Here is a 26,614-nt window from a genome sequence, read left to right as displayed (position 1 = left end):
CCTGACTCGACGCCGAAACTGACAAAAAGAGAAAAAACAAGTTGTCGATGTCACGATCACGCTGTTCGAGCTCGGTGGTGTCAGAAGTTTCTTTTGAGGGATCCCGTGCCTTTATGGGGTCGTGTGCGCATCGATTCTCGGCCATGTGTGCCTTAGTCACGGTGGCATATGGCTAAGTCATGAAGCCACTAGGTGGTCCTCGGTATATAACTCTACCTGTCGCCATCCGTGCCCTACAGGGGGGTAGGGGGGCTGGGCTGGGCTCATGGTTATTTGTATGACAACAAGAGCTGTTTTTATATCGCCCTCTGCCAGATATCGATGACGTGCAATTACTGTAAAATCTATGGCGAGAGGTCAGGGGGTTTTAAAATAAATCAAGACAGGAGTGTATTAAAAATTATGGAAATTAAGAAATTAAGAAATTAGCATGATTAATTACATTACGATTCGGTATTAAAATTTATATTAATATTGATTAATATTATATAATATAATTCTCGCCTTGATCGAAGGTGATATTGCAAAATGTAGCGAATTTTATTATTAATTATCTCCATGTTCACGACGTTATTATTATTAAATCGATAATGAAGTTTTTTTTTTTTTCGATCCGTAATATAAATTATAGTAATTATAGTATACTTTTAGATGACATCTAGTATGTCCCGATAAATTACGTGTAAACAAAGATATACATGTATGTACGATGTTAAATCCCCATTATGAATACCCATTATAAATGCGAACGCTACGGGACGAAGTATTATTTATTGTTATCGAAAATAAGAGACGCGTGCGAATGGGGCTGGTATTTTACTTGCTTCGAAAATAATCAAATTTCGATACTTTTAGTGAACGGTATCGTATATTCTGGCAGAACATGACGAAAACCATCCAAGATTATGTCAACTGGGGGTATAGCTCAGTGGTAGAGCATTCGACTGCAGATCGAGAGGTCCCCGGTTCAAACCCGGGTGCCCCCTTGATTCTTTTTTTCTTTTCTTACTCGATGCAAACTATTTTTCTTACGCATATACTACGCGAACTATTTCAAATATTCTGTATTATTGCTATTTTTAAAGTTCCTTTAGTTAATAACAAAATATGCTCTTCGTCGTAATTGCGGTGGACACTTTGAGATAAGATGTAACACGTAATAAATTATTTATAAAGCACTCGCTATTAGTGCTTCTTTAAACGTCAGTCCATTCTTTTATCAACCACTATTTATCACTCACTTTTTCCTTTATTTCCTTGCGTACTTAATGCAAACGCCTTCTACGCTATCTGTGAACTGTCTACCATCGTGACTGCTACCTAGAAGATTACCTTAAAAACACATCCGGTCACTGTTAAAGACAATAAAATAAAAGTTCGGTAACAACTCCCGGTATAGTTTCTTTGTATTTCTGAAAATATTCTCGTTTTTCGGGGACCATCGTGGAATTCCATCCCCTTGACACGAGTAGTGCGAACCGAAGCGTTGTTTCTGGTGAACCGCCATAAGGGCGGCAGGGTCGTCGATCAATTCGCAGGTCGCCTAACCGCGCTAGATGAATGTTTGGAGCGAGAACCACCTGCTCCGACGGTTAACGTTAAATCCGTAAAGCCCCTGCGAAATATTCGTCGAAATCCGTGAAATGCCCGCAGTGCTTCGGATGATCAGGCCAATTGGTCGATCGCCAAATGAAATGTATATCCGGCGTAAGTCTCCCAATTTGACCCGTTTGTTGAATTTACGTTCTTGCAATCTCAACTCCTCCTATGTATCACCGTACTCGTGTCTGCTGGCGTTCTTCGAAACGTGTATCGAAGTTAAGTATTTACACGCAGAACGAGGTAGAGAATGCAAACTAATTTAATTACTCTTTATCTAATTTTCAATTACCGAAAGGTATCATATTCTCGGCCATTGTTTAAACGAATTCTGTTAATAATTAATTTAACTATTGCCAGAAATTAATATTTAGTTGGTCAAACTAATAGATATTAAAATATTAACAAATTACTTACTATTACCGTGTACAGTGAATATTAAATTTATTCCGAGTGTTACGATACCGCGTACCATGTTTTTCCTGTTAATACAAATATAAAATACGAGGAAGAAACGACGTTCTCCATAGAAGCATCGAAGAACAGCACGAGTGGGCGAGGACAGAGCAAATTACAAGATGATCCCGTCGAAATTGGATTTATATTTTGATTCTTATTTTCGAGGACGAGTCACAGCCCTTCCTTGTTTTAAATACTTTTAAATACTCGAAATCAATCCAAGATCGAGCTACTTCGCTTCACCCCCGATAATGAATTAGGTATCGTCGCTGTACGCGATTCTGCGTAAGTCAAATGACAGATGGGACCGCGCTAATCCGCCATTATCGCTGGCAATGATCGGCCCTGCGTCGAATACAATGCTTTCAATTCACGAGGCTTAGGGATCCACCCTGAAGGTAGCTTCTCGTTCATGAGCAGCGACGTGAATCACTAGATCGATCTAGTCGCTCAAACCAAACGGGAGCTCATAAAAGGAGCATCGATTCGTGTAATTTTACGGTCAGGTGCTACGAGCCCTGTCAATCGGATCGGTTGTCGGACTTGTTTTATCGTTGTTCGACAGTTCGTGCTTCCGAACGCTTCAGGTGCGAGAGGCTCCAAGTTCTTGAAGTTGCTGGGAATGCTCGAAGATTAGGGGTGGCACGTACGTTTCTGCTGGAATCTTAGAAGGATTCTCTACTCGACGATAAGTCAGGATTTACGTATCACCAAACTCGATGATATTAGGTATACGAAAAAGTTCGTGGCGTTTCTGAACCATTTGCATGATTTCGTCGCATCGTTCTGTGATTGGTCGACCACAGCGTGATGCATCTTTGAGATGAAAATTTCGATGGAGTATTTGATTCGTAAACACCACAAATTTGTTCACAAGAATTCTTCGTAGAATTCACCGACTGATCGATCAACGAAACGCCACGAACTTTTTCGAATACCCATTATAAAAAATACACGATTTCGTTTCAAGTTTAGAAGTTGGTTATCTCTCGAGAACGCAACTTTGTATTTCTTGAACGCAACTCAAGCTAGACAGAGTGCGATGTATAATAAACTACAAGGATTTTTAAAGTATCGAATGCGCAATGTAAATTTTGCACGCTACCACAGCTTCCCTAATTTAATATTTCCGTGCGCGTCTATTTGCGAATTCGTAACCCCTGCGCGCACGGGGTGGTGCAACATGGAAGACCAACGCAAACAGCGGTTTACCACGTGCGATAGGTTCAAAGAGCAGGATCCTTGCTTCAACCACCAGCAAGGCGGCAACAAAAGGGTCTCCGTCCCTGAGGGGTTTCTGCGTTTTGTCCTAGGAGGATTGCGAGTCTCACCCCAACCCAATATCCAGGGGTCTGAACGTTTAAATTATTCATAAACAGTCGAGTGATTTGTAGAATATAACTTACTATTACGTCCAATAACGTCCCCCATCTTCTTTTGATCTCGACACCCGTTGCTCTTACAGGAACTATTTTTATTTTTTTTTATTTTTTTATTATTTACCTTTAAAGATTACGAGAAAGCGTTAAACGCGGTGTTCACGGTCGATAAAGTCTTAAACTCGAAAATGTTGAACTCGCGCTCGATTATATCGCGAAGGAAATTCGATGAAACATCGACGAAACGTGAAATTAGATTTTTGTTGAAAGAATTCTCGTGCGCGCACCGCTAATTTAATTTTCCCTCGTTTCCTTACGGTCTGCGGGACCGTCTCTTTGTTCAGGGGAATCCAAGATGGAAACCAATTCAGAATTCTGCTGACCGAAGGTAACACGAAGGAGAAAAGTTTCCGGGAGGCAAAAAGGAGCGTACGATATAAAAGTTTGCGGACCGGTGTTTCTGAATTGCTGAGTCCGTGCATTACACGAATAGTAATCGACGTCCAATTCCACCGTAATATCAATCTCTCTATCATCGATCGTTAAAAAGCAATCATATTAGAGATACTAATTTAAACAGCGATGCTAGAAAGTTAAAACGTGTAGCTTTCAATTTATAAATTTTCACTTTGAAACTGCTCTTAATCTACGGATTCCATTACTCAGAAAATGATCAGTATCTCGGAGGTGAAATATTGACTCTAAATTTTGGAAAGCTAATATTTCGAACGGCAATGAAAAAGAAAAGAAATATTACTTTAGTAGTTTAACGTATGGATTCCAAATTCCGTTATAAATATAATAGATTCCAAGGACAATGTTTGGAATGTTTGAAAGAAACTTTGGAATGTTAATATTTTAAACAGCAATAAAAAAAGAAAAAAATATTACTTTAGTAGTTTAACGTATGGAATCCAAATTTCTAGAATTTCGGCTCGGTATAGCTGATTGTCGAGGTGCAGGCTTGCAATTGCGATTAAAATCGAGTGAATCCGTTATAAATATAATAGATTCCAAGGACAATAAATAATGGCATTTTTGAGATTGAGAAACGATCGTTCTCCGATTGATTCCCTCGAGATCAATGGACACATCCCTTTTTTTCCTCCGACCTATTTTTTGGCGAGGAAGAACGCGTCTTGGTATATACGTGACATTCTATCAGTTAAGCCACCCCAAGTCGGCTGGTGATCTAATTTAATTGACACCCTAATAGCGAGCCTGCACGGCCGTTAGAGTTCCGGGCACGGTGCTCGAGATGGATGAAAATATAAGGGTGGTTAGCTGGGAGACGCATGGGGCGAAGACAATTGAATTTCATGGGGGTTTGGCCGCTTAACCAGCTAATTGGTTTGTTCATGTTACTGCGTGTACATAACTCGTCCCACATCGAGCTCGTCATTAAACATTGAATCGAGTTAAAAAGTTCTAACGAAGAGAGTTAAAAGAGAACTATTCTAAAAATATTTCTTAATAAACGCAAGAATTCTTCGCTTCGAAATACCTAAATTTACCTAGCGCGGATGGTTCGACATATATATTAACATTACACCTAATCAAAGTTGAAAGCGAACCTATGGAATTGAGGCGCTCGTACCAAAGGGATAATTTCAAACATTTAAGATTCGAGACTCCTGCGAACGCAGATGTAACGAGATGGACATAATAAACAACAAGAGTAATATAAATAGAACTTGTAAATAAGAGAAATCGGAGCCTGGCGTATTTTCGCGCAAGGGAGTAAATGAATTCCTCGCCGCCATATTCCGAGCCTGGGAAGACACTAAGAAGAGGAAACTGTGCCCCTTTACGGCACTTTCATGAAGTGAATATTTAACTTTACGTCTTGCGGGTTAAAAATGCTGACCCGCCGGCAGAGGTTTAAAAAGTTGGCGAAGCACCGAGATAAAAGATAACGGCTGATAAAACTTGCTCAAAGTTCCGCGCCAGACTTCGCGGCGCTCGCGTTAGGCACGTCGGGATTACCCGGCTTCGACAATTAAAAAGTTTTCATTGCCTTTTGATAAGCACTTATCAAATTTTTCTACGCGGGCTCGCCGCTCTTTCCGCCGATTAAGTCCGTTGATAAGTTAAAGGTACCGGTCTCCTGGACACGGATTCATTTTTGCGTTTCCCTCGATCGACTGCTGTCATTTTATTGTTATGTAATCATTATCGCGTTTGCGAACGTCATTCGCGTTATGCAACATCATCTGGCAGTGCGAATGTTCTAGCGTATTACACTTGGGATACCGACAGTCTCCTTGGCATTCTCTTTGTTTGTTTAAAAATATATTCGCAATAGTTCCAGAAAACTTATCACGTATGGAGGATGAAAAGGATTCGGGAATAGACGTTGCGTGATGGATGTTTAAATATTTTTTACGTGTGCATTCATCGATTTCTTCATTCTTCCAATTCGCATCGAGTGTTTTACGATGTTTTATATTTACATTTACTGTGTCATTATTTGGAACAGAACGCTCTTTTAGGACAAATGAAACGTACTGTTGGCTGTTCGTAAATATTTGTGACGCGCCAGTGGATTTTATTACTTTAGCTCGCTCGAATGACAGGAGTATTTCGAGCATTTAACAAAAGTACGAGTTTCAAAATATATTTTTCGGAATGCTTATGCTTCCTCTGAGTTTTTCGCTTTTACAGCGAGGGAAGAAAGTGGAAAAAAAAAAATCCTTGTCGATCTTTAAGGAACAAAGGCCCCGGAGGGATTCGAACCCTCGATCTCCTGTTTACTAGACAGGCGCTTTAACCAACTAAGCCACGGCGCCGTTGGAATTCATAAAGATATTTCGCTACTTATGCTTGCGATACATTGTTATCGTTTAAAATTAAATGTACGTAATTACAAAGGTATATTTTTCATCAATATTTTATCATCAGACTGCAAATGATTATGCAAACTCGTATTTTTATAAATACAGATAAAAAAATGAAATTTTCATAAGCGCACGTCCTGTATTCTAAATAGCATATGAATTATTTTATGTACATTTATAATTTTGTACAACCTCATACATTTTCTCGTACTTCCGCTTAATATAAATGCGTATATATTCGAAGTTTATTCATATTACATAGATCGATATTCTAATAATAACGTTAAACGAGATAAATATAATCAAAGAAATAATTCTGATATAATTCTATGATAAATTCCTTTTGCATACAAATAATTGAATGGAAAGCGTCGAGCAAAGTAAAATTAGAAGCAGAATAATTTAAACCTATCTCCATAGCTCCCTGGCCGCCATCAAAGCAATTTTTCCTTTACAATTTGCAATTTAGAACAATGTACACACCCGTACGTAACACATTTTGTTTCTGGAAATGTGATTGGCTCCTCTGTGAATGCGTAAACGGCACACCGCGCACCTGTAATCAGTATTCCTTCTGTCAAAAGATTCCTGGCAATTTCGCCGAAGAAATAGATTAAAGACGTAGCCCCGAGGCACGCGAGTACACACTTTTCGCCGAGTTATCTCGCCCGCTCCGTTAATCACTAATAATCCGCGAAAGTGGATTGCTCGTTGTTCCGTAATATCTCATTAATTCGATCGTTAATATTGAAAACACCGAGGAATCCGCGGCGAGCTCGCCTCCGCGTTAAATCGGTTTTTCCGCGAGCCTCATTTAATTGGTCCCGGTGATTCGATCGATGCTTCTTAAATTACTCGTGTCCTTTGCTCCCTGCCGTTATATGTATAGACGCATAGTCCTTTCGCGTTGCGCAAATTTGCTTTAAATTACAAAAATGGCGTAGATGGTGGAAGAAAGAGTAGTTTGAGGCTAGTAGAAATAAAAGAATTGAAATATTTATCAGGTGACGTAGTTAAATAACAAAATTAGGCTTGGAAGAAGCGTAAGAGTTTCAAATTTGTTAGAAATTACAAACATGGCTTGAATGGTGGGGAAAGGGTGATTCGAGGCTAGCAGAAATAAAGGAATTGAAATATTTACCAGGAGATGTAGTTAAATACAAAATTCGGAAGAATTGTAAGACTTTCTTTTCCATATGGTAAAAATGGCCAAAACGGCGAAGAGTGTATTCCAAAGACGCCAATTCTGTAATCCTATATATTCGGTTGTACAACCACGGTAGTAATAAAAGCGGATGTAATTAACGCACACGTCGATCATCCATATCGTATAAGTGACAAGGATTTTCACAGATGAAAAACTTTATTCCGAAGATCGGGTGTTAAAGGAAACAAGTCTGGATAGAATTCGCGAGCTTGCGAAACTAAATACTAACGCGAATGTTAGATTACATAGTTTCAAATTGTATAAGAAAATGCTAGCGTTCGTAAGTATTTTCGCGATTACGTCTGCCACTGAAAGCGTTAAATAAACAATTTGTTAGAGAAGCGCACTTTTCCTACGCAGATGGCGGCAAGCGGGAAATAGCGAGATCTTATGCAGGCTTGTTCCCATGTGCGCGGAGGGTCGAGGCTAAGGGAACCGAGAAAGATAGCGAGAAGATGGATGCATGGATAAAGAGTAGACGAGGGAGGCGAGAAGACAGAGAGAAAGAGAGTATCGGGTGCTTCTCGTAAATTCTCGCGAATAGCTTCGAGTAAAATATAGAGGTGGCTACGTTCCGCATATGTCATTCCGGCTCTTTCTCGCTCACTTTACGAATACTCGCAGACGATCGCGTACGGACGGATAGGCGCGCGGATGTGTTTTAATACAGTGCTTCTCAAACTGTTGCACCGCGAAATCGACGATGGCGGAATTAGGGAGGCTTCCGAATCCGAAAATTCCGATCTAAATGAAACTTTTTGCGAATGGCGATCGTACCGAAACAATTTCGATCGCGTTGCGAAGTCGTACATTTTCATTACAAGGAATTTACTTTGGAAAATCACTTCCAATATATGTCAAAAATTTTCCACGGGCGAAAGTGGAACGAATTCTGCAATTAACACAGGATTAGTCGGAAGTAATACGAGTTTCCATCGTGACGGGTTTGAGAAACGCTGTTCTAACTTGCATAAACGGCGGTGCCGTTTGGAGGCGTCGCGCATAGGCGGGTTGGCGAACGAAAGAAAGGGTGAAAGAGCGAAGAGCAAATCGTGGGGACATTTCACACGCGAGGAAGCACATGCCCGAGCCACCAGCTACGAAAGTGCATTGGAAAGGACAGAACAAGATGTGTGCCCGATGAAAGTGCATTTTCCGGTTGTGTACCCGGTCCCGGAGATACGTACGATTCTTCGTTGCCAATTGTTCCTCTACTTTCCAAGTACTCTACCTTCTACGTCGTGACGTCTTCGATTCCAATATTTTCTGAAATTTTATCGAACATCGACGTACATTTTCAAGATGGATACTAACAATTTTGATATTTTTAAGGAGACGGGGTAGTTGAAACGCTAAGAAGTATCTTCTCCGTTCGATTTTAGGGGTGCGTAGCCTTTTTAATAATTCATCGTTAGGTTCTTGTATTAATAGGAAAATTGTGTTCTCAGCGATAGAGTTTAGGCTGTCTCGATGCTTTGCGTTCCTATGTCGAGCGAGGCTCGACAAAAATTTATTTAAATCAGAAAATTGGTACTGCAAAGGGTTAAAAGCTTGGCGCGTTTGGAACCCTGGCGTTCTCGAACAATATACAGACTCACAGAACACTTGGAACAATTTGGCTGTATTAAAAATGAACGCGATTCGGTCGTGCAGTAGGTTGGTCTCGCTCGGCACAAAGTCCGAATCGTCGTGAAATTCGACGCTCTCGGACCGCCAGCAGCAAAAGGCGCGAAGGTTCGACTGGGAAATGGAAATGAGAAACGACGCGAGCGAGAAATAACAAGCAACGACGCGGAAACTGGCCAGGTATCAGTTTTTCCCGGGGAAAACTAAATAATTTTTTCCTAGGGTTTTGAGGAAAAATAACGCGAAATATCGTTCCTCGAAGGGGATGGCCGGCGACGCCGATACGGGTAGTGCAAAAGCGGGGGAGCGAGCGAGCATGGTAAGCTCGAAAAGCTCGGGACAGCTCGAAAAGCTCGAAAAGCCCGAAAGAGAGTGTCACGTTTCCATGGAAACCTGGTGGGGCAACTCCGCCTCTGGACTTGTCGGTTCGATATCCTCTCGTCTGCTCCCTCGCTCCAACGTCAACGTGCTCTACATTTTTCCAAGCCTGGGCTCGCCAAGCATTTTTCCCCGGTTGGTTCAGCGGAACGAGAGAGAGAAAGAGAGAGAGAGAGAGGGGGGGGGAGGAGAAGAGGGAAGGAGAGAAAGAGAAATAGGAAAAAAGCGAGTAACTTCCGATGGCAGAGCGGCGATCTGAAAAAACCTCTTTTTTCCAACGAGACGCTTCGATACTTTCGAGTCGTTCGAGGACCCTCGCCGTCGTACTTTCGTACTCATAACCCAATTTCCATTCCGCGAGCCGTTACTCTCGAGTTACATTAGTCAAGGGAGCAAAAGGAGACTCGATTCGAGTATATTTAATGGAAAAATAAAAAGTTGCGACGTATAGTCTGACGATGGTTGATAGTGAACAACACTGGGGTTGAGGGAAGAATTCGTAAAGGAGTCTGTCGTTGCATGTTTGATGCTGTACTAGATAGATCGGACCAGACATGTTAAAATAACAAGGAAAGAATCTCTTGTTCTATACACAGCAACTGCTAATCATTCTATAAACAGTACTCCGAGCTTGAAAAATTTACGAGGAATATACCAGGTGCACTTCGATAGCTACCTCGTCGGGATAATAAAATAGCAAAGCAAATTTTTCTTGGCACCGATCTTAAACATGTACGGATTAATTTCTTCGTAACGCGAATAATTCGATTGACCCTTTGCGAAATGCAAACGCGATTAAAAAGTCGATCTAAACTTGGCACTCGTAGTAATTAGAACGCTACGAAAGCATCGCGAGAAAAATCCCTCGAGTACAAGGGATTTAAAAACACACCACCTCCACCTAACGTCCGCCTAAATCCACCAACTTGCCTGCTTCTTATCCTCCAATTTTTTCAAAACGGAGTCTTAAAGCTTACCCCTTTCCTTCGGCAATTTCTACGTCAGTTTCCTTGGAACAGTAAGTGCTACCAAACCAGGTGCGAGGATATTCAGTTTCGCTCCTCGAGGAGTTGCCACCCTCGCGCTTTTAAGAGAATGCAGAGAGTCGTCTTAGCTCTCGAGGCGCTCTCGGGGTGAAATTTGGGTTAATTCTGTAGTAGCTCCGTGGGAGGGGGGCAGGGTGGGGGCGAGAACAGGTGGGCATCATTTTAAGATTCCTGGCTACCGAATTTCGCGCGAATAAGTTTCAAGTGGCGCGCGCAAAACGTGGCAAAGGCCAACCCTTACCGGTATCACGGCCGGACGTGACGGCGGTCCGAGGTCGAGGAACGCGGGTTTAATTTCGTTGAGTGCATCCAACGGGTGATCCGACGGGTCGACGCTACCCTCTGGATGTGCGTCTATTCAGGAACATGTGCACACGTAAGTCGCCATTCGCGCGAGCGCGGCAGCGATGGGCCCTCGATTTATCCTACGGTTCGTTTTCGAGCAAATCCGTCGTCTTAGGGTTTCCGATGGCATAGTGTTCATTGTCCGGGACAGATATGCACGAAATACGGGGGTGGGACTCCGAGGAAGCAACGACGAGACTTGGAAATGGGGCTGATGATCAAATTTTGGGGAAAGAGAGGGACACTATTATTTATAAGAGATTTCAGCTAGGTTTCTGTAGTATACTTTATTTATTTTTCCTGATAAATCGATTCCTTTTCTGTCGTCGCTGTAGAAACGCAGTAATAAAGTTTCGAATTATTTTATTTTCTGAGACGAACGCGTTTACATTCCGAACAAACTAAGCAATAAAAATATGTTAATGTTAATATATCATTTTATCACATTACCACTTTTCCACTTTCGACTTTTCCACTTTACACTACTTAAATATTTAGTGCATGGAGTCAATGGAGTATTACATACATGTAGATCCATTACAAAAACTAGAGTCAAATTTTGGGGAAGGAACCATTAGAATTTCTAAAGTTACGAACCTTATTGCAAAGGACTCTTTAAGAAACTTTCAACGGGGCACGATATCGCAAACTTTTATTAAAAATCTAGTGAATTGAAATGAATTCGTGACAGTATTCGATCGAATAGAAATAATATTTTTATTATAATATATAAGCTATTACACAAAAGATCTAGTGAACTGCAGTAAATTCGTCACGGTATTCAATCGAATAACAATGATATTTTTATTATAATACATAAGCTAAATACAGAATACATATTTTAGATCTGTAGTAATGTTCATAAAGAATGAAAGGTAATTTGCAGCCCTCGAACTACGAGAATATTAGATTGGTTACATTCAAAATGTCTACAAAAATGTTGGACAGACTCGAGTTGAAGCTCAAGAGAAAAGTTACCAATCTCACAGACAAGAAAACAAGCAAACGAAGGTCCTGGTATCTGTTTTATTAAAATTGCACCCGCATCGAAATGATCGAAAATCACGTTGTTCCCATCGCTGCGGCGTGAGTAAATAACACATAGAAAGGGGCCCCGTAGCAGTGATTCACCTAGGTACAATAAAAATATGTCTCTCTCTCAAGCACCGGCCAGAATCAACCCCTGTCGACTCCAGAGAGTCGAAGTGGCGGCTTAAACCACCCACGTACACGCCCGACGCCCAAAGGGTAGGTTGGACTCGGGACCGACCAACCCGTGGCCGCCATTATTGACCATCGGTCTTGATTAGCGCGATACTATTCTACCTCCCTTCTTTCCCAACCATCGACATCCTCGAAACGTCGCCGAGCTTTCCTTTCACGTTGCGTCTTTCTACCCCCGTCATTTGTTTCTTTCACTTTCTACGCGAACTTCTTTGGAGATTTTCCGCCTGGCAGAGCGGAACGACTGCGGATTCGCGAAAGAAATGAAAAAGGGGGAACGTCGGGACGCTAATTTTTCCAATATTTTCTGTTATTAGCCCTCTCTCTCTCTGGCATCAATGTTTTCGGAAGGTTGAAGGAAAGTTCGTATTTATAAAAGAGGAAAATGATTTACCTATAAAGGGGTAGGTGCATGTCTGACATAAATTTATAGATGATTCGTGTATTATAAATTATCCTCACAGGTGATTATCTTTCACATTTGGAGCTTTTACATCGAGTCTTTATATAATTTGTATATTAAATATTCAAACAGCCTATAGAGTATAGCTGCACCGCATGGAATCACACCACAAACTTGTTCATCGGATCTAATTTCAACCTAACCAAAATAAATGAAAATCTAACAAAACATAGCATCCTACGACGTCGTTGGCTCATCGTATCATCAAGAAAGTTCCCGAATGCTTCCTAGCAACTCCAGAGACTACTTTTATCTTACAACCCTTAAGGAAACCTAACCGAAGCCCAATTTCAAATTCCGATTCCATCTCCAAACCGCTGTCAATTGCAAACGTCGCGAAACATCTCCACAGGTGATCCAAGCGAGTCGAACAAAGGATCCGGCGATCACCAGCGTCGTCTTTTCGATTATCAAACAAACGTTTTTCTCTACGAAACCGTCAACTTTCGTACAGCCGACCGATCAGACGATCCTGACGCGACATTTTCCAGCATTTTTCACGCGCAACGCTTCCATTCGATTCGCTCTCATGTACCGCAAATCATTCCAAAATCTTCTAACGCGACGAGTCGGCGCGCGGTTTCTCGCACGAGGGAGACAGGTTTCCGGCGCAGGCGTGCCAACGTCGATACCCCACCAGAACCTACCCCCGTTTTCGCGTGGGAGCTGGTCCGAGGGACGGTGGAGGGCGTCGATGGTAGGGTGGAAGCCTCTCCTCCGGCAGGGCGATGCACACGGTTTCGCAGAACGTTCGGAGCCACCTCCACCTTTCTATGCGTCCCTCCAAGTCCCTCCAGGTCCCTCCGGGTCTCTGATCCTCGACGCTGAAGCCGGGAACCCCGCGAACCCGGCTCCATAGTGCCGCGGTACCCGCTAATCAAATCGCGCATTCCGAGATCCTCGCGGCAGTGTCACCGAAACGAACGGCGAACTCTCTGCGAGACTTGGTTCGTTCGATCATCGACGATCGGTCGCGATAGTTTGAAATGTTCCGCGGGAAACGAGCGCAGCGTATCGGTGATCGGATCGGTGGACGGTCGACGACGGTGGACGCCGGACGAACGGAATAATAAATTCGCCAGGATAAACGAACGATACGATAATCTCCGGTCTCGCGCAACCTTTTACGGACTCTGGCCACGGGAGCGTAAAAGAACACGGAGGATTAATTCAGCCGCGGTCCCCCATCGACGCGGACGACCGGTCACCGCGCGGAATTCCAAAGATTTCCAAGAAAAGCCACGGCTGGAAGAAAGTAGCACGGCACGCGGGGTACGATCATCGTCGGCTGAATGGACGCTGGCCGATGACGGACATCCAGACGGGTTCGCTCCACCGATGCCAACGAGAAAAAACAAAAGGAGAGCGTGGCAGGACGAAAATCGCGATTCGACAGCCGTGGAATTCGTCGTTTCTTACCAGTCGGCGCGGTCGAGCGCATTCGGCACGAAAAGAAGGCTCGGCGACAGCCAGCGCTCGGCTGGACCGGCCGAAAGTATCGTCGCTACCGTGATTCATTGGGTTTTTCTCTCTATTGGCATTCGGGATTTACATCGGACCCGGGACCTGCGATTTCCATCGACACGCGTGCAAAAACCCCGCCGGCCGCCCCGTTGCTGATCAAAGGAGGACGAACGAGATAGACGCGTTCTGCGAGCAAGATTAGAGGATAGAACCAACAAAGCCTCCACTCCTATCGGCGATCTTCGAATGTATCCGTCGCGAAGCGACCAGAAACGCTCCACTTCGCTTCGATACAAAGCTCGAAACTCGCGTCGACGCTGGAACGCGAGGTACGCGCGCAAGAACGAGGGCGGTACGGTGACTCTTGGATTTTAATTCGGATCTCAATCCTCTCGCGATATCACAGTGCGTTTATAGTTCATTCTACAGTTTCGTTGGCGAAAGGACCGCGGCGTAATCAATTTAAACTCGCAGAGACGCAGAATCCGTCTAGGATTGATCGCGATGCGACCACGGAAGTTTTTCGATGCACTTTGTAATGACCAATTACGAAACGAGCGTGAATCATGAGAGACCTCCTAAATAGAGGGTGCCAGGGCAACGGGAGATAATCCCGCGCGAGGTGGAGGACGCCGGTTGGCGGCGATATCGAGCGTAACGGTCGATAAAGCGAGTAGGGACGCCGTCGAGTCACGCACGATTTTACAAGGAAAAATCGACGCGATCGGAGCAATATAACCAAGGTTATGGTCGAGATAAACCGGGAGCCCCGATAAGACGTGGACCGTCGCTGCGGACGGACGAGTGCGCGGCTGGCGTCAGGCCCGCTCGGATCTTCCACGAAGGTGTCGAGCTGTCGATTACGCATCTCCACTTGCTGGGACATCGTTCTACGATTGGAATTTCAGTGGAGGCCATCGCTCGGTGATAGTCTCGTGAACGTCGAGAAAAGTTGACTCGGAAGAGTCGAATCAGTTGATTCGAAAGAGTTGGAAGAGTTGACTCGGGGGATGTTAACTCTCTGTTGCTTAAAAACAATGTAAGCTCGATCCAAACGAAGACAACTAGCCTTCTAGAACATCGAATACACCTGGGTTCGAGGTTAGCTTATGGTCAGTTTGACGTGCTGTGAAATAAACTTTGTGCAATAGATGGTTGATCCTCGATCGCCAAGTGTTTGATGGTTCGTGAACTTCGAGGCTACCTTTCCATCGTAAGGACCGAGTAAGACTGAGGGCGATAAAGTGCTAACTCTTCGTTTCCAAGTGACTTTGTTCGAGGCCTCGATGCTCCATCTTTACAACTCCAAGGACCAAATAGAAGTTGCGATTTCATTTTCACCTCGGCACACCGAGTAAAACTCACCAAGTGGAGTTCGAGGCCTCGATGATATCCACCTTCGTGACAACTCCAAGGACCGAATAATCTTCGCGTGTCTACGAAACTAAATAAATATCCACGCGAGTTGCCCCTTGAAACTTGATAAAGTTCACGTAGAGGGTTCATCCTAACTCTGTTCGATTGTCGATGCTCCAGCACCTTTCCGACGACTCGAAGGACCAAATGAAATCGCAACAGTGACTCCGTAACTTGATAAAGTTCACGTAGAGGGTTAATCCTAACTCTGTTCGAGGCCTCGATGGCCCAGCACCTTTCCTACGACTCAAAGGACCAAATAAAATCGCAACAGTGACACCCGTTCGAGGACTCCATCCTTCGAAAAGCCTTCCACTTTGCCCTGGTGCGATAGACGATACCCCCGACCGGCTATGAATCGCATGCGACCCGAGTCGCGTCGTTTCGGGAGCCGTTCGAGTTCATTGGTCATCGACGACGGCGCGTAAACACGCGAAGCACGCGCGCAGCACGCGCGCAGCCCGCGTCACCGATTTATTGACGGTAAATCGCGCCGGGTTTTCTTCTCGCGGTACTATTTACAAACAAACGTTAGATCCAGGAACGGCGCTCGTAAGCATTCGCAAGCGTTCGTTCGCCACGCTCAGTGATCCGCGGAACAGAGACGTCGGCGGCCGGTCCTGGCCGCGATACGCGATCGTTGAACCGACAAGCGCGCTCGTACAAAGTCATCGGAAGGTGACAAGAGTGGCCCGATCGCCATCGGCATCTACTTCGCGTCAGCGCCGAAGAGATTACGACGGGAACTTTGGACGATCGATCGATAAAGAGGCGCGAACCGATCGTTTCTTTTTTTATTTCGACGATATTGAAACTGGCCGACGTCGGATCTCTGCCTCCGGCTACCATTCGCGACGAGCGGGGTTCCGCGGACCGATCTCGGCTCGACGCGTACCGCGAGTGGAAAGGGGTACGGTATCGAGGAGTCGCGTCGAAGGAGGAGGATCAACCGGGATTTTTCTGTGCAACTGTTCGCGAGGGAACTGGGAGAGTGACTCGAAAGTGGGGAGGTCCGAGTGACGGCTACAGTGTTCTCTAATGGATTCTCGTGTAACAGGAACTCGATTGCCCCGACGATGATCGTTAATTAATCGATCTTGGACGTTACGAGAATCAAGGATCTTTCGAACTTTCTTCTGTTACGAAGTAACCTTCGAACAGAGCCCTCCAACAACCCCTTAAGTCGTCGGGAGCTTTCTCCGCGAAAGGCACCCTCTGAATCGAGTTCGCGGACATTCCGGGAAGAGAGACGCGCGTGGGTGGTCGTTCCCGCGATTAGTGTTTCCTGGTGCTAGACTGGAGCTGTATTTGCCGTACGCACCACTGCCGGGGGGTGGCGGAATCCTCCCGGCGGTGAGCAGCGGGCCAGGTTCGGGAGGGTGTCGTCCCGTGCTGTTGGGTGGCGTCGATCTGTCGATGTCGGCGGCGGTGCAGCCGGTCGCGACGCTGCCGACGCTGCCGAGCGGCGGTCCCGCGTCGCACAATCCTCTCCACCATACACCCGTGGGACTTCCTCTGCCTCCTCTGGGGTCTGCGCCCGTGATGATGCCGCGACCACCGACCACCGCCATGCCGCCATTGGGACCGTCTCTGCCACCCGCGCACCAGGACGCCGACTTGGCGGAGGCTGCGCCCAACCAGGACGTCCTGCTTGCTCTCCTCGCCAGGAACAAGAACCTGGAAGGTAAGGATTTCTCGAGAGTTTTTTTTTGTTCCTATACCGTCGCGACTCCAGGATGCGATTTTGTCACGCTTCCGAGGGTTGGTTTCTTCAGGAGTCGGGTGGAATGCGTGGAGATATCTTTGGGGGCGTTTAGGGGATTCTTAGGGCGAATTAATACGTTGAAGTTTCGGGTGGTGGAGTATACAAGACGAGAAGGAAGAACGTGGGATGTTGTTTATAAGAGTAAAATTATTCTTTGGCTTTGATACGAGTCGTTCATTGCGCAAATCGATTAGCTCCATAAAAGTAATATTGAGAAATGCGACGAAATAATTGTACATTGCTTTTGAAAATTTCCTTTATAATATAGATTCAAGTAAATATTGTATTGGCTTATCTGGAAGGTAATATATTGTATAAGATGAAGTATATTGGAATGGTTGAAAACAAATAAAATGTGTGCATCCCTTAAAAGGTGGAAAGATTATGGAACAAAATGGTACTTATATGATTCAATAAATATATATATATCGAAATTCACATGTGCCTTTGAATTTTTCTTAATAATTGGCTCGAACTTTCTGGACAAACTAATAGAATGCATAAATACAGGATAAATACAGTAGCTTCCATCTAACTGTATGTACAATTAATAAGAAAGAATGGCCCAAAAATAATCGTCGGTAATTTTACTATTTTTAAGTGCCCGGTAGAGTTAATCGATTTGTGGGGTGAACGACTCATACATACATGCGAACTATGAATGAATGAATCTTTTGGCAGTTCTCCATGGTGGTAGTTTTTCTATTTTAGTTTTGAGTACCTCGCATCGGAGATGCGGTTATAAATCGTGAACAATAGAAGAAGTCCAACAAAAAGATACATATATTACAAATACAGGATCCCTAGACGAAAACATTATTTCGTTCGAATCTTTTTGCGGAGCTTCAAACTTATCGAACATTGTCGCGTGTACCTTTCCAAAACATGGACGCGACCACGACGACTGACGAGTAAATAAATAATATTCTCATCTAACAATCATGTAAACTTCTTTTCCGTTCGTCCTCGTTAATAATATACAGCCCATTGGATACCATAAAAGTTTACGTCAGAGTTCAATTACCGAGCAAGGTATATCGCCAGCAGCAGGTGTGTTTAACGTTTTACGTATAGAGAAATGCAACGAGCCTGCACCAATCGTCGTCGGAACACGTGCAGCCCGCAACGTGTACCAACGACAATATTATTACACACGAATCCGAATCCGTTGGACTTTACATGTTCGTATCGGCCCGAATACATTTCGTGCCAAGAGATAAGATACCGATTCCACGCGAGTTTAACGTGTCAAAAGATGCAATAAGCTTGCATCAATTTTTGTCAGAACGCGGGTACGTAAGGTTCGTCTTTGTTTTAACCAGATCTCACTCGTCACTGTGTTAGAATTTGAAGATCGTCTACGTAGACTTTACCGAAGTTATCTAACTATTATCAATCATCGCAATAGCGTCCATATTTGTTTGGGATTACTGGTGCGAATCAAGCAGAAGACGAGTTACATACTTTGTTAATAACGCGCTGAAAGCGGTGATTGATTATTGGCGGGATTAAAATGTAGGAATTTATATGAATTAATATCGGTGATTTGAGCAGGCTCTCGTAATAAATTCAGTGAAATGTAAAATGAACGTTTACTCGGTGAGAAAAGCACACTCGGGTTACGTTGAAACGAAAGGAATTTTCCTGAAAATTCAACAATTTTTACCGAACGAAAATTCATTCGGCGTGATAGCGAGAAATTAATGAACTTTCGAGAATTCGGTGTAAACCTCGCGAATTTTACATAAACGAGACGCTTGTTGAAAGGAACACGTTACGGTTATCTCCGTACGTCCACAGAAGCATCCCGAGATAACAGGGAAGATCTAGTCTCAATGATTCTATCGCAATCGCGAGTTCTCGTAATATCGAATCAGGTTGAAATTTTTGTGCCGCATTACGCGAACACCGACGAGTTCTCTCGATAAGAACTCTCGATCCGAATGCTCGATAAGATTAACGTCCACCTCGAGAACATACGATTGTCACATTTGGGACACCATTCGCTCGTTTTCGTGCGGCTTTATAAATGTTCGCGTTCGTTAAATATACAATGACAACGCTAATTGTCGCTACCCTTCGCCTGTTGTATTTTTTTCTGACGGTAAAATGGACGTCGACGAAAATACCAGGAGTGAATTATTATTCCAGAGAATTAGTATTCCGCGTCTCGTTCGTTCCTTTTTAGACCTAAAAACTCGCGACGGAAGATAGATGACCCTGGATCGTTAATGCGTCGAAATTTCCGTTGCCTTTCACGTGTAAAACAAATTACTCTACATGCATAATTCACCGACCTTGTCCAGTACTTGACGCATACCTGTCTTTCTTTTCTCCAATCGAATGCTAAATATGGAATCACCGTGGCAGCATGCTCATTACACTGTTCAACCTTCGACTAAAACGTTTAAGCATTCCTATACATCGTCTCGTTATCGTGTCCAAATTATTAAATTTGTTCGCGATTCTAGTTTCGCAACTTCTGCGAATGTTTCCTGATCTCCTTTGGAAATAATTCAACTCCTCGAACTCAGGTGGGTTACAAACCATCCCACCTTTTGCTTAGCCTTTACTATTTTCTTTAAAAATATCTTTACAAAATTATTTATAATAAGTGTTGTTGCTGTTCTTCCGATCAGCTGGAATTTTCTTTTTCTTTCGCAATCGCGTGCCTCGAAGAGTCAAAGGATGCAGAATGTAGGTTTCCTTCTAATATTTCATACCCAGAATGCTTTCCATTTCCTTCTCGGCGTCTCCTGCGCGTAGAGAACACGATCAAGTTTTCGCGTGAATTATTTACGCGGTGAATTTCGGTGAGTGGAGCAAGGTCGAAGATTTCTTCGATTCCGAGCATCCCTTATTCGGGGATCCCATCGCGCGAGTTTCCGACTTTCGACCTATGAATATTTATTTCGCTTAATTCGAGCGCGGCCGAGTCGTATATTCGAAAAATTCGATTTGATTTCGATAAGATTTGATAAGGAAGTTTTGAGATTGCATTTTTGACATCCCGTCAAGTTCGACGAGGCTTTTAACAAAATTTTGACACATTGAATAAAATTTTCCTTACTTCGAGCACACGTACGTCAACATGGAGGATGTTCGTGGAAATAGATACGCTTCCAACGTAATTTAGTTATTGATAGAAACCGATTACATCTGCCGATCGCGAGGACGAATAGTTGATTAAGAGCCGCAGATAATTATTAAATCGTTTCGCCAATAAACTATGTATAAATCGAAATTTACTCTCCATTAACAGCATTGAATCTAAATCTAATCGCGGGACTCTCGTCGTCCCACCATCGTAAATTTGATACTCGTTAATCATAGAACACTTAATTTTAAACGTTGCCATCGTAAGTTTAATTTGGCGTTTCGAATTGAAGTGGGTTTCAATGTTCGACTAAATTCGTCAAACATTATTTTTTCACTGAAGTACATTGCCCTTCCACGTTGAAATTTGATCGTGCCTCGCTGTATAGCATCAAAAGAAAATAGAACATTTTTACGAATGGATTATCAATAGAAACAAATAATTAAACACATATATGAATCAACAGGTGACGATAATGGATGCAAACGAGATAAAGGTGTTGTCGCGGTGCAAATGGTGCCTAGAAAAAACACAAAATTTCTACGAATGAATTATCAAAATAATCAAATAATTAAGCACGAGTATAAATCGACAGGCGACGATGATGGACAAAATTTCTATGAATCGATTGCCAAAATAAACGAATAATTAAATATAAATCAGCAGAAAGGTGTTCGAAAGTGCTCCCCTATGGGGTGTATTCGAGTGTTTGGCGAATGGTCGTGTCTCAGGAGTCGATCCAAACACAGCTCTACTGCTTTAAACGTTCCTCGATAATAAAGGATAGGCGATGGTACAGTTCGCGGGTCCGCGTAAAGGTTTTGTTAAAAGGGCGCGGTGAGGGTGGTGGATATTTTAATAAGGTAAGTGCTGCAAGGCCGGTTGCTATGCCATTGGGGCGGTTTAATCATGTAATGTGTTCGGAGGCTCGGCCACCCCACAATCAATACGGTATTGCTTCGGGCACGATAGCGAATGTACTTAAATCTAAACCTAAATCTAAACTCAGGCCCAAACACCGGAACGTAAACTGCACGCTAGTTAGCCTTTTACATCCATTAACACGCGTTGGATTCGTTTTCACAGTGGCACGCGTGTGACGTGACCGTGATCCACGTAATAACATCGATATCCTTGGCGCATACACATTTTTTTTATAAACAGCTACTTCACACGATTTTTCGTTTAATACTAATTCGTTAGATACTATTACGACAGGTCTGGTCAGGACTATGTTTAATTAATATTAAAATAGTAATCACCCCGCAATGCCACTGGAGATTCGTGACTCGTGGATCAGCGTTCGATAATTTCGCCAGGTTCTATATTAAGCAGTCCAAAGCTGAATCGAAGTGTTTATATCATCTCCGAATCCAAGGATACGTTTATAGACGACCAGAGGATCGGAATATCCTACACGTCGATGGTAAACTATATCGAAGTATTCATAGCAACGAAACCAAATCTGAATCCATATCTAATTCATCCGCGGGTTATTATAGTCCGCGTCAGCGATTAATTGCAGTACGACGGTTGAACGTCAAAATAATTAAGTCTGACTTCGGTGACTCAATCAGAGGTTCGTTTACGTCGTGTGCCAATGGTGGGCGACGTCGATAAACACACCGTTGGAGCCGCGGAAGCGGAAGTAGCACACGAGTAGACGATCAAACGGCGCGGAGCCATAAAACGCGCGAAAAGAGAATTCGAATGGAGAGTTGAGACGAGGACCGCGGTCTGATAAGGTGTAGAAAGCTCCAATGAGGATGTCAAGCATCCCTCGGGTAAACGGTTACCATAGGAAACGGCGGCTCATGGCGAATGGGAGCTGGGGGTGGAAAGAAAATGGCGGCTGGTTAGAGGGCGCGTAGGACTCGCGTGCAGGGGTGGCAGAGCCGGCGGGAAAATCGGGATGAAGGTTTTCGCGTCTTTGTGCGGTACGACGACGCGAGGCTTCGTCCGAAAGAGACGAACCCTTAAGTACAAGCTTTTTTCCTTTTCGCTCAAAAGTGAAGGATATTCGATACGTCTAATAAATCAATCTTCGATAGGCGACATTGTTCCATTCGTTGAATCTGAAATTTATTCAACTTTCAAAATATGTTTTAGAATTTTGCACTTTTAGTAACAACGTATGCCTATGAAAATATCTAAAGCACTCTTTGGAGAACCGTTTATAATTTTGTACCGAATGAGCACTCATTGCTTGATTAGGGACATTTAGATTATGGGTTTATGAAGCACAAAATATATACTCGGTAAATACTCGTCATTGGATTGTGGATTTTATTCATGTATGACGAACAATAATTGTATGCAAAAAATATACATGAAATATACTCGGTAAATACTCGTCATTGGATTGTGAATTTTATTCATGTATGACGAACAATAATTGTATGGAAAATATACATGAAATATACTCGGTAAACATTCGTCACTAGACTGTGAATTTTATTCATTTGTAAGAAACAATAATTGTATGGAAAATATACATGAAATATTCTCGTTAAACATTCGTCACTAGACTGTGAATTTTATTCATTTGTAAGAAACAATAATTGTATGGAAAATATACATGAAATATGCGTAATGTACGGTGCAGATACCTTTTGATTATTCTTAGCATATATATTTATTATACAACTTACTACCATGAACGCATAAAATCCGCAGTCTACAGCATAGACTCTACGCATCACTTTTCATATAGCGAATAATTAATTCAACCACGAAAGCAGGGGATGGTAATGCCGGTTTCATCGCGAATAATATACAAAATACACGCGCCCATGGAAGCTAGAATATCAATATCATTACGTCGACTACTCAAACATATTCTATAAACCTGTACATTCGTACATTTTCTGCATTAACATACATCGTTAACATGTTACACGTATAATCAACAACCTAGTCGGAACAGCGTTCCGCGGTAGGAAGGAATGAATTCGACCACCGTAAGGGATGATAATGGCGATTTCATCGCGAATCGATTACAACGCCAGGGGCACAGTAAATTTCTCGACGTAATAAAAAGTTGCCCCGATCCTTTTTCCTCCGTATAAAAGCGCCGGAACATTTTTCCCACCTACATTTCTCTTGGCGAACTCGCGGACCGGCGAGAGGGAATTGCTTCCCAAGTCGAAAGTTTCTGCGGTTGCGGTGGTTTCCCCCCTCTCCGCCGTCCCTTCCAATTTTTTTTTCTCCTTCCTTTCTTCTTTTCCGTGTCTTTTTTTTTTCACGGCATCGCCGCATCTCCACCTCCCACGCCAAAAAGCCGTGGAAAACGAGCAACGCTCTTCCGGGGCGTATCTCTTCGTTTTCTCGCCACCGACTTCGCCCCGAGCGACCACTCGGTTTGATACATCGGCCTTGTAACGTCGTTAAACACCGGTTATCGACCAGCTATGACCGGTATTCTGTCTTTACGAGGGGAAATTATTAGACGCCCACGCGTGTCCATGTATCATCGCGACGTGGCCTCGAGACGAATCGCTGGGGGATGAAAAGGAAGCTCCGAGGAAGATTTACGATGTTGCTTTTTAATGGGGCACACGTGTATTTTTATAAACAGCTACATGGGACGATTTTTCGTTTAATATTCATTCGCGAGATACTATTACGACAGGTCTGGGTTGTTATTTCTAAGCTTGTGCTTACATGAAGTAAGTCACATTTCTTTATTTTTTGGGCAAGTTTCACGTACACTGTAATAATTAGGCATGAAAGATGGTGTCTTGCTAGGGTGAACCACGCCAGACGGGTTTGTGCTACAGCGGAGTACTTGAAAAACTTGTTACCTAGGCAACGTTAAATGATCTCCAACAGAAATGAAAATGTTAGGAGAACCGTAAAGTAAGGAAAATTCCATCGGACATTCATTTATTAAAGAAATCTTAAATACTAATCGACAAATAATTCCAACACTTTTTGCCAGCGCAAAGGCAGTCATTCGATTCCATTTTTAAAAGAGTCCTTCCATTTTTCATTGAAAAACATTTCCCAAGTCGAAGACGTTTCGATCACTTTTCGGTCCCTCCAATATTACATTTTAATGTATCGTACAGTTTCTACCCTTATAAAAGAATAGTTTGAAATATCAACCTCGGTATTTATTTACGCAAGTTCACTCGAACTGATTTCACCCAACTACGCCCTCCAAACCAACATACTTCCACAACCACATGAACACCACTCAACGCTACGCACTTCCGTCCTTCTTATTTACATTGCACGAAAAAATTCCCCGAAACACCAGCCCCTTTTCCCAGCCTGGAAAAGTCACCCTTTCCCCGGGTCACGGTCCCACGAGTATATCCCAAAGATCGAAGCAACAAATAAAAAAAGAAAAAACGAAACTATCGATCAAAGCTCGAATTCGAAATGTCGGACAGGAGACGGTCGACGAGCGAGGAAAAAAGACGCGCCTGTAACTCGACGCCGAGGCTCGACGCGTGCCCGAAGGACCCAGGATACGGTACCTTTCCCAGAGACACTTTACGCGCCGCTTGCCCTTCTCCGTGTACTCGCGGTCGTGTTTTATCGGGGCATTAATTTTCGCAACCGAGAAACGCCGCGCGGTGAAAAGCCACTTCCCGTCGCGGCGTTTTCCAACTTTTTACAGTTGCCGAGTATCGCGGCCGAGTTACGACGCCGTAACACCTACGTCAACGTAATCCGCGATGCAACTCGGTCTTTGGACGTCTGCTCGTTGGCTGAGGGTGGCGCCGGAAGGGTGGATCCAAAGATTTCATCGGGGAGGCATCGAGCTTCCAGGGCGGACGGCTAGATTAAATTGAATATCATTAACGTTACTTGCGTAAATAAATACAAAGGTCGATGTTTCAAACTTTTGATAGGGTAGGAAATAGATGAAGCATTAAAATATAATAGCGATTATTTATTAGACTGCGGATCTTTATGCATTTAAAGAAAATTTGAATGTGCTAGAAGATACAAAATGCAAATATGCGAGAATATAGATAAGATTGAAATTAAAGTTCATGTTATAGTATTTGCAGAATAAAATAAATTCCTATTTAGGTTCAATTTTTGTAGGCACGTTCGCGATTTTATTTTGCATAAAGATCCACAGTCTAGTTATTATCGTTGAGGAGAACATTATATGTTAACAGTTATTTATTAGCGTGATAGCTGATCAAAATAACCCTGTTTTATAAAAGTATAACAAATGACGAAAACTGTCGAACAATAAATTACCTCATTTCGAAAGGCTTGAATTTTGGTACATTAGTAATTAGTAATTAGTCGTTAGTGACCAACAAAGAAATATTGTCGGACGTTTTACGTGAAACATAAGGGGAGGCAACCTGTGAAATCATGGCAACCACTTCATTCAGAGGTTTTCTTTAAAACCTTGTTTATATTCAAAGTGTAACCGTCGATTAAATTAATTAAAATCACTAGAATGAATTTTATTCGTAATTACTTAAATTAAACGTGACAAGAATTCACTTTTGTCTCAATAAATTACTGATTCATCAGGGTTAATGAGTGTTCAAATAAAATGTTTCAGTCCAGTAAAATATCGAATCCCTATGTTACATTTACATAACGATTATTGAACAATCGTTCGTGCCGCTCAGAAGTTGATTATCGTTCAACCTTGTCAATCTATCGAACACGGTGACAAGTCTTCGAGTGGTCTGATACGTCCTACCGGTGGTGTATGAACAATTAACGTAATTGAATTTCGGTTTACTCGAAGATACACGTTTTTCGCCTTTGTATATAAACTTCTGTATATTTACCGACACGGGTATCGCTTTCTTTTACTGCACGACGAAATAACGATAAATGCGCGAATGCTGTAATTATAGAACACGAAATTTGTTGTACTGATAACGGACAGCGACAAGAATCGACCTCCTTTGCCGGTACCTTAGATAATCGCTGTTATATAGAACGTCATCGATTCCAGCGAAAGCCTGAAGAGGCTGATGCTCGATAAGATTAAGAATTTCGTCTGGCATACTGTTTGTTAAGACGTTAAATATAAATACGCCGGACCGTGGAGACGAATTTCGCAATAATATTTCCACGGAGTTGCTCGCGATTTATGTAACAGAAGAAAAAAGAGAGAAATGGGGAAAAGGGAGGATCGTTAGATTTATATATTTTTCATAGCCTTCGGGTGCTGTTTACTCAAGGTGACAAACAATGGAGACCCAACTACATAGAAAGAAGTTGGGACACTGTGTAATTACTTCGTTTTAAAATTACTCATCGAGGAGGAATTTATATATATATAAGAAAAAGGAGAAACGAGGAAAAGGAGAGGATCAA

At 43.0% G+C, this 26,614-nt stretch overlaps 1 protein-coding gene and 2 non-coding genes across 3 annotated transcripts in view; 2 read left to right on the top strand and 1 right to left on the bottom strand.

The window, feature by feature from the left end:
• The first annotated feature begins 914 nt into the window (after positions 1 to 914).
• Positions 915 to 986, top strand: Trnac-gca (transfer RNA cysteine (anticodon GCA)). Its single transcript has one exon. It is a non-coding gene; the product is annotated as a tRNA-Cys (tRNA).
• Positions 987 to 6,152: 5,166 nt separating this feature from the next.
• On the bottom strand, positions 6,153 to 6,226 carry Trnat-agu (transfer RNA threonine (anticodon AGU)). Its single transcript has one exon. It is a non-coding gene; the product is annotated as a tRNA-Thr (tRNA).
• An 8,488-nt stretch (positions 6,227 to 14,714) lies between these two features.
• LOC128877539 (LIM/homeobox protein Lhx3) overlaps positions 14,715 to 26,614 on the top strand; it is a 91,984-nt gene continuing 80,084 nt past the window's right edge. The window contains exon 1 of the mRNA XM_054124920.1: positions 14,715 to 17,127. Within this exon, the coding sequence (XP_053980895.1) occupies positions 16,860 to 17,127 (268 nt within the window). The 5' untranslated portion in view covers positions 14,715 to 16,859. The remainder of the gene's footprint in view (positions 17,128 to 26,614) is intronic.

This window comes from Hylaeus volcanicus, chromosome 5 (genome assembly GCF_026283585.1).
Source record: "Hylaeus volcanicus isolate JK05 chromosome 5, UHH_iyHylVolc1.0_haploid, whole genome shotgun sequence".
Lineage (NCBI taxonomy): Eukaryota > Metazoa > Arthropoda > Insecta > Hymenoptera > Colletidae > Hylaeus > Hylaeus volcanicus.
This window is presented reverse-complemented; position numbering and strand designations above follow the sequence as displayed.